At 45.7% G+C, this 9,107-nt stretch overlaps 1 protein-coding gene across 1 annotated transcript; it reads right to left on the bottom strand.

The window, feature by feature from the left end:
- Positions 1–847: 847 nt before the first annotated feature.
- On the bottom strand, positions 848–4,678 carry LOC117846015 (uncharacterized). The gene is given in 3 exon segments (XM_072291944.1): positions 848–2,362; positions 3,574–3,582; positions 3,777–4,678. Coding segments are annotated over 3 exon segments (870 nt in total). The 5' UTR covers positions 4,269–4,678; the 3' UTR covers positions 848–1,993.
- Positions 4,679–9,107: the final 4,429 nt, after the last annotated feature.

Below are 9,107 nucleotides of genomic sequence, written 5' to 3'. Positions count from 1 at the left end.
AACCAGAGAGAACTGAACTGAATAAACAAGCACACACACGCTAATGATTAATACTGGGCCAACTCCCAGTTTGCGAGGCTTGGAATCAGATGTGAGCGCCTCAAAGCAGAAAAAGAAAAACACGGAATAGGTTCACCATGCAATCCGAAAGTTACCAAATCTATTTAAACTGTCACAAGGTGAAATGACTTGGACACAGCAATACTTGTCAAACACTTGGCCAAACAATCTCCATTCACTTCCATATAAAGTCTTACAATGATAAACTTGATTACATTGAAGATAGGTAGAAACTCGATTACACTGAAGACAGGTAGGAACGCAATTACACTGACTGAATACCAGGTTCGAACTCGATTACACTGACTGAATACCAGGTTCGACACTAACTGAATACCAGGTACGAACTTGATTACATTAACACACCTCACCACACACACTGGAGTGCTTCGATTCACATCTAAGGTTGTATACCGCAAAACTACACACTGGTGCTTTGTGAATCTAGTTGAACCAGAAGTGACACGGTACTCAGCAGACTGCCACCCACCTAAACAAACATGGATGGATCCAAGGAGCAAGTGTAGGGGGTGCTCATTTCCCTCCTCTTCTTCTTCTTCTTCCTCCTCTTTCCTCTCTTTTCCTTCTTCCTCCTTTTCTTCCTTCTCATCTTCATCTATGGCAAAAATTTGTAGGAGGGGCTTCAGGGGGGCTTCATGGGGTCGCGGGCCCCCCCCCCCCCCCCCCCCCAACGCAGGATCCGCCCCTGCAAACAAACAACACACATAAAAAAAACTAAGGTTAGCTCGCAAGTCAGAATGATCAAGGACCAAGAATTTAGTTCTTTTTTAGTTCGTCTTCTCTGCTATGTTCCAAGTGGTAAATGAACAAGTGTTTGAGCAATGCTTGGATTTTACGTTCCATACCATGTGATTTTATTAACCTTTTCACAATGAGCGTGTTTTATGCTCCATCCTATGTGACTTTCAAATCATCTGAATTTCAAAATTTGAGGCAAGTTGTGGAATTGGGATATCAATTTTTGAATGTCCAGCAAAGAGGAAAATCAAGCTTATTAGGAATTAGCTTAAATGATTTATTATGTGAATAACTGTTCATTTCATTCACACAAGTACCACACTAGTTTAGAAGTAATTCAGGAGGTGATCGTAAAGGTAATTTGTAAGATAATATAGCACACATTGGGTAGACCCAGTCTTTAGTGTTTAGCATTCAAGAAAAGGGTGCACAAGTCCTATAGTCCTATTTGACATGAAGATTGTGAGGCAAAGATGGAGAATAACTTTTGAAGACCTAGTCTTTAGTGTTTCACAGACAGACATGGTTATTCAGGTGTACTAATATGAGTTTATTTAGGTTTTTCTACTTCATAAACTTTTGAAGTGGGATCTTTCCAGTGAAAGTAATTTTTGAAGTGGATATTTTCATGGAAGGTAAAGATGATTTCCAGATGTAATCATGTTCCTAGCTTTGCTTATCTTGGGCCTCCTCTTCTGGCTTACCGGCTTGCTTGCTTCCTGTACTTATTTGGCTGCACTAACTACTTGATCCGCTTTCCTTGCTACTCGATACCTGTCTACTCAAAACTGAGATGAATAGGGAATAGCCAACTCTCTTACCTTGTCTTACCCCTGCCACTACTCCCCCAACTAATGTGCGTGACCAACACATTTTAGTTTATTTATTTACCAAAAGCCAGTTTAGGTTTAGGAAAAGGTAATGCTAAGCTTCATTTGAGGCACCAATACCTCAACAGCATTCATCGCCAAGACCCCACAGACCCTGCTAATGACTGCTGAAAATTTTTAACAGGTTCACATAGATTCACAGAGCACCGAGACCTCCTGAGCTAGTGCAGAGCCTACTTGAACTAGACTAAGCATGCACTCCATGAATGTGTGTAGGAGATGTGAGTAGCAATCTGACCTTGATGACGATGACAATGGCAAGATGGAGGGCGTTCAGCCAGCAATCAGGCTGCCCACAGAAAGAAAGGGCACATTGGCCCAAAAGTCGGCGTCCAGTGGCCGCAGGTGAAGCACTGCCTCTCCATGGTCCCCGGCGTCGTCGCCACCCCTCCTCTGACAGCTACACCGCAGTAGCAACAGCAGCCTGCAGCAACAACCCCGCCGACGCACAAGCTGAAGTTTCGATTTGGTGCCACCAGGTGCTGCTGAAGTTGTGGCTGCGGCTCCGGCTCCGGTTCTGGCTGAGGACACGGCGCCAGAGAGCCGGTGATAGAGATGGTGACTCCCCGCCGCATAAGCTCGGCGAGGAGGCGCGCTGTGTTGGAAGCATCGTCGAGCCCGCAGTGGAGGCGGCCATACCACTGTAGACCCGCCTCCCGGACGGAAAAAAAATCTGTGGGGACAGTCCCCAAACTTGCTCCTGGGCGGACCTGTTTCAGATGCTCGACGCGTGGAGACCCGGGGCATCCAACGGATCACGACAAGGCACGATTCCTTGGCTCTGGGCACGCACTCGCGTCATCGGCTCAGCTCGCCTCTGTCCTCCTCGTCCGCGGAGGTTCGCCCGGTGGCCGAGACGAGGAACGGGATGAGCCACGGCGTGACCGTTGTCGGAGAAGAACAATGCGGGTGGGGTGGAGATTGGCGACCGCCGTCGCTGGCGGGGCGAAACATGATGGATGCGGCAGACATGGACAAGAGCGACACTACTGCCATGGGTTGTGGCCGCGTTGATTGGAGGAGGGCGGCGGCCATGGGCAAGATCGGAAGAGCAGCAGAAAAGGCAAGTGTTGCACTGCTGACGTCTGACTGCACCATCTTCAGTGGCCTGGCAAGCGTCGCGGCGTGCCTCGTCATGTATGGTAGCATGAGCACCATCCGCAACCTCTGTCACATGCGCCATGGACGCCAACCAAATCTAGGTTCTGGAGCGACGCAACGTCCCCGAGCCCCTGACTCCCTACTCGCGCGCCATCGAGCACACATCGGTGCCGCTCAGTTACCACGGTTCTGCTATTCACTGTCCCATTCATCTTCGAGCCTTAACCTTCAGTGGAGCAATTATTACTTTTACCCTTTCTTCCTACCAACCTTGCAGTACAATCTTCTTCCTGGGTGGATTACCTGATCGACTTAATCCGTTGGCATGGTTCAATTAAATTTCTTACAGATTCTGTTCATATGTGCCTTCCTCTCGAATCTATGCAAGCAAATTAGCAATAGGAGATCAAGAACAAGAAATTTACCCAACAAACTCCAAGTTCTAACTAATAAGAGCACTTCCGGGTCTACAAGGAGGAAAGGGAAGGCACGTGGCAAGTCGCTTGCCAGGCCACTGAAGATGGTGCGGTCAGGCGTCAGCAGTGCTGCACCCTTTTCTGCTGCTCTTCCGGTCTTGCCCATGGGTGCCACCCTCCTCCAATCGACGCGGCCACAGCGCAGTAGTGTTGTTCTTGTCCATGTCTGCCGCATCCATCGTGTTTCGCCCCGCTAGCGGTGGCGGTCGCCGATCTCCGCCCTACCCGCGTTGTTCTTCTCCAGCGACGGTCACGCCGTGGCTTGTCCCGTTCCTCGTCTCGGCCACCGGGCGAACCTCCGCCGACGAGGAGGACAGAGGCGAGCCGCGCCCGGAGCCAATCCGACGACGCGAGTGCATGCCCAGAGCCAAGGAATTGCACTCGTCGTGATCCGTTGGATGCCCCGGGTCTCCAGGAGTCGGGCATCTAAAACAGGTCCGCACAGGAGAAGTCCGGGGACCGTCCCCACAGAATTTTTTTCCCCCAGGACGGCCTCCTGCAGGTTGCGCCGCCCAGCGCCGATAGCGGCCTCGAAGGGGATCCGGAGGTTGACCCAACGGTCGAAGTACGCCGGCTTGCGGAATCCCTTGAAGTTGCATTCAAATTCGAGCATTGTCCGTCAGTCCCAATCACCCCAAGTGACGACGGCGAGGCGGTTCTTGGCGACGCCCGTCACCGTCAGCCACGCGTCGTGCATGGTCAGCGCCTGGTCCAGATCCACACCACCGTCGACTTGCTCTTGCTGGATTCCAGTGAGCTCAGAGCAGAACGCGGTGAGGCGCGGGTGGTGACGAGGCTTCACATAAGTGCGGAACGAGAAGACGAGGTCGCCGGTGGCGGCGTCGACGAGGACCGCAGGGAACTCGATGATCTCCTGCGGATAGACCCGCACATCCTTCTCACAGGTTGCCTCGAAATCGACCATGACGAAGTAGTCAAACTCCTGCTTGCGGAAGATCTGCTGCTGCGACGCCGACGCCATGGCGCCGCCGGATCTGCTGGCCGGAATGGCGCTGAGCAGGAGAGGCCTTGCACTGAATCGCGGTGGTTGCGTGGGCGAGATTGCTTTCGCGTGGGATTTGAGATCGGAAGAGGAGGCAAGGATTTCTCGCGTGGGATTTGAGATCGGAAGAGGAGGCAAGGAACCATCATGGCGGTGGCGGCGAAGCGTCGAGGCGGCGGAGCTCCCGACTAGAATTCGGTGGGGAGCGAGAGCAACTCTAAGAGCTCCCTTAAATTACTCTTAAAACCTTAATTAGGGAGAAATAGGAAAAAAAGTTACTCCAACAGTTCCCCTAAACCTCCCGTAAATTTGCGTGCACCCGCATCCGGCACTATTTTTCCCGCAAATATGCGAGCGCTACTCCTCCCCCAATCCCCCACGTGCGCCCGCGATAGCCACTCGCGCCTTTTTTTTCACGCACGCCATCTCCCTGTGGGTTAGTGGCGGCGACCTTCCCAAGCGGTGGCAGCAACGGCCCCAGGTCTTCCCCGAGCGGCGGCAGCGACGCAGACCTTCCCTGAGCAGCTCACATTCACGCAGCTGATAGAGGCGACAAACAGGTTCTCCGCCAGCAGCCTGGTGGGGTCCGGCAGGTTTGATCCTCTCAAGGTACGTGAGTTCTCGAGGCCCTATCCGTATCTGCTACTGCTATGCCTCGTATGATTTCCCTACCTGTTTGTGTTCATCATAGATATGTCCCTTAGGGTTCGATTTGCGGGTAGAGGTGTAGATCCGGAGCTGTGTGAGTTCGAGTGGATGTGAACGTGATAAGGTTGGACAGATTGGTTCGTTTGTTAATGCTGGGCTGATGTCGGCATGCGCGTGATTTCGCGGCCGGACTTGCGTTTAATTGTTGGATCGCGTTACTCTTATGTGATCTGGTTTAGATGGATACAGTTAGTTTTTCGTAGGTTTATCCATATTGGTGACTGTGGTCCATCTGGCCAATGTTAATCACCGATTGGTGTGGTATTAATTAGTTCCCTGTTAATCTATGTGGATACCATTGCTTCAATCAGTTAACTCATGTAGATGGGATTGCACGGTACTTTTCCCTCAATACTCATGTTAGATTTGGTCTTGTGCTTCTGTCCACTTTCCACTGCAATGTTGTTTTGATGTTGTGTTCTGCTGCTATTGTTATGTGGTTCGGCGGGTTCGACGAGGATGTATGATTACCAGAATCATCATGTTGCAAAAGTATGAACAGGATGAGCAGGAGACCGCGAGGGGTCTCGCGCGGGGTAGGGGGTGTCGCGAGGGGGAGCTGTCCCCTGCGCCCATCAGGGGAAGGTGAGCAGCTCAAGTAATGGGTCCAATTATGATGACGTAGCCTATTTTAAATTATTGGAGGATAGTTTTTAGCGTTCTGCTGTGGGCTAATATGATTTTGGGGGAAAATTTTTTTAGCATAGCCCCCAATAACTCATTTTGGGGAAGAATTTTTTGAGGAACTCTTGGAGTTGCTCTAATTTGGGTAAGTTTGACGGGTAGGCCCACCTGTGACCTGAGCTCGGCGCCGCGGCCAAGTCTTCTTGCTGATGTGTAGCTGCGCTAGCGCTGCAAAGAGTTTCTTTTTTTAAAGTATATTATTTAACGGAAAATTTAGAAAATCTGGACTGAAATCAAGAAAATTGCAAATATAGCATCTTATCCGCTAAATATCGGCCGTCACGAGAAGTGTATGTTGTTACGCGATGGCTCTCTCTTTTTTCTTTATTTATATAAAGGAAAAAGCCAATTTACTCCCCTCACCTATTTAATTTTTCCACTTAACTCCTAAGCAAAATTTAGGCTCACTTTACTCCCTCGAACTATTCAATTTGGTCCAATCTACCCCTAATTAGATTTCTTTTTTTCTTTGCGTACAAGTTGAGTTTTGAGTTTAAATTTTACCAGTTGGTTTATAACATGATTGTCTATGTTAGAAAAATAAAATATCATTTTTTCATAATTCTTTTTTGTACAATTTTGTATATCTAAGATCAATTTCGTATTAAATATTCCTAACCTATGAAAATAACCATAAATTTTTTAATATAAGGCATCATGTTTTGTATCTGCTCACCAAATTTGAACTCAAAATTTAACAAGAAGAAACAAAAAAGAATAATTTAATTAGAGGTTTGATTGGATCAAATGAAATAGTTCAGGGAAGTAAAGTGAGTCTAAATTTTGTTCAGGGGGTTAAGCGGACAAAGTGGATAGGTAAGGGGACTAATATGGACTTTTTCCTTCTTTAAATTACTTCCTAGCATTGATATCGTAGTTGAATACTCTGTCCGTGAATGACATGGCACGATCTCTCAAATTAGATTTTAACGATTAATTTAGCTTGTGTTATATTGTTTATGATCGTAGAGTACGTTTGAATACAAATACTACCATGTCGAGTTTACATTTAAAAAATAAAAAAATATTGACTAAATTGTTGGTCAAAATTATAAAGTTTGAATTTTAATATGCGTACGTACCTTATAAAGGAGAAGGGAGGGAGTAGAACAAATAACATTTACTGCCGGGCTACTATAGCAACATCATGAACTTCAAGATATTTATACCCTGGCTAGTGAATTTTGTTGTTATAGTATATTTAGCTTTTCTTGCTGGAATAACCACCTTGTAGTTAGCTTTAATATCTTGTGCCACCTTGTGTGAAGGTGCCGGTGTACTGCTCTTATTAGCGTTATAAACTATCATAGGAAAAACTCCAACTACAAAAGCTTGATTCTTACTATAATTTATACTTGTTGCGACATCTTTTTGCATATTGAAGGTGAGTTAAACTTCAGTGTGCCAAGGACGTGATTGGTTAGGTGTAGACATGAGCATTTTGAGCATGGTCCAGCTCGAGCCCGTGGGTTTTTGCCCGCCCACGCCAGCTGACGGCCCAGGCGTGGTCAACAAAACTGAGTCAAAAAAATGAAGCCCACTCAAACAATTAATTTTATTTATTTTTCAATTAAAAAGAATGGGAAGCCCGAACCCCATCCGGGCTTGGCCTAAGCCCAGCCCAACATCTATGGAACTTTCGTGGGCACAAATTTTTAGCCCAAAATGAACCGGACTTTTTTCAGCCCGGCTCAAGCCCCAACCTGACATGCAAAATACTCAGGTCTAAGTGGGTGCATATGGCTCAACCAGACTCGCCAGAATGGAGCATTCACATGTTTGGTTGCCTGTGAGGTTAACTGGGAGTGGGTGCATATGGCTCAACCAGACTCGCCAGAATGGAGCATTCACATGTTTGGTTGCCTGTGAGGTTAACTGGGCCTGGCTGAGCAGGCGCAATGGGCGTCTCCCAGCCTGACTCCGCGGTTCGTTTCTTGCAAGCCTAGCTCACGCGGGTGCTTCCTGTGGTATGGACGGCAATTTTTTCGGCTTAGTGGCTGGATATTCAGCATGAAACCATCTTATCTTACTATTACTAATTGTAGACTTCTTTTGAAGTCTTCATATGAAGTCACCTAGAAATCCTAGGTGGATATTTAAAAAAAGAGAAATTCTGAAAACCTCCACATGGAGCCACCTAGAAATCCTAAGTGGATACTCTAAAAAAAAGAAGAAATCATACAAATTCTCAGAAAAATAAAACATCTTGCCATCAATTTATGTACCCTAATTATCATTGATTTTAATAGCCGTTGGATATATTTGTTTCTAAAATTACAACCTATACCATTATGAAGAACTAACAAAGTAACCCCTGTATCTATATCTAAATTACCCATATATGCCACTATAGAAAAATTAAATCTAAACCATCTACCGAGCACATCTAACATAATAAATCTCTTTGTTTCGAATAAAAAATCGTCTAACTATCCTGTCGTGCCTGTCACATGCAATGTAATTAGTCTCTTGCCCTTTATCTCTCTCCCATATTTAAATCATAAAAAAGAATCTATCCTAAAAGGATATTTAGCTAATACAACTAACAAACTAGATACGCGTGCATATAGGGATGCCTGCCGATAAGATATAACGTAGTTAATCTCCTGCCTTGAATCTCTCTCCCATATTTGAATCATAAAAATAATCTATCTATCTTAAAAGGTTGTTAGCTAATACAACAAATTAGATATTCTGTACGTGCATATATAAAAAGAGAGCTGCCGTCTTTCCCAAAACATCTCTTTTGTGTACTGCTTCCATCAACTAGGGCCTGCTGCTACTTTCGTCAATAGAACCAGGCCCCTGCTGCTATTCAACTCAACTTGCCTCTGAGCATTCTTCTATGGCTGCACGGAACCTTTTAGACCAATTGGTTACACTAGACATCAACGCACAACAAGACATTGTTTTTGGAATTTGTTTGATTTCCTTTCTACAATTAGACTAATTTTTCATGGCATATGTTACGACTACTAAATCATTTGTTTATTGTTGGGCCTGCTATGTGCTAGGTATAGATGACTTGCTTCTCACCATTGTTCTCAAACTGTTATTCCTATCGAAATATATTTTACATGATTGTTGTTTGTGTACCATAACTTCTGTATATATAGAAAAATTCCATGTTTCTACATCATATCTTTTGTATAGAAAAATAGCACAATTAGATCCATCACCATCTTTTGCTAATGCAGTGAAATTAGGCCGAGAAAGGAATTGTGTGACATCAAGGCAAGGGTAACCAGATCGTGGAATGTAAACTTACTAAGTAGTGGCAAACAATAATTAAGTCTTGACATGATCCTTACTGATAAAGAGGTATAATAGATGTTCAATTTGATTGCATTTTTGGTATTATTTTTTTCTTACAAATTATTAATGATGATGCAAAATTAAGAAACCATGATGCATGGTGTTATCAAT

This window comes from Setaria viridis, chromosome 2 (assembly GCF_005286985.2).
Source record: "Setaria viridis chromosome 2, Setaria_viridis_v4.0, whole genome shotgun sequence".
In the NCBI taxonomy this organism is placed as follows: domain Eukaryota; kingdom Viridiplantae; phylum Streptophyta; class Magnoliopsida; order Poales; family Poaceae; genus Setaria; species Setaria viridis.
The sequence above is the reverse complement of the archived record's forward strand: the minus strand, read 5'-3'. Positions and strand labels throughout refer to the sequence as shown.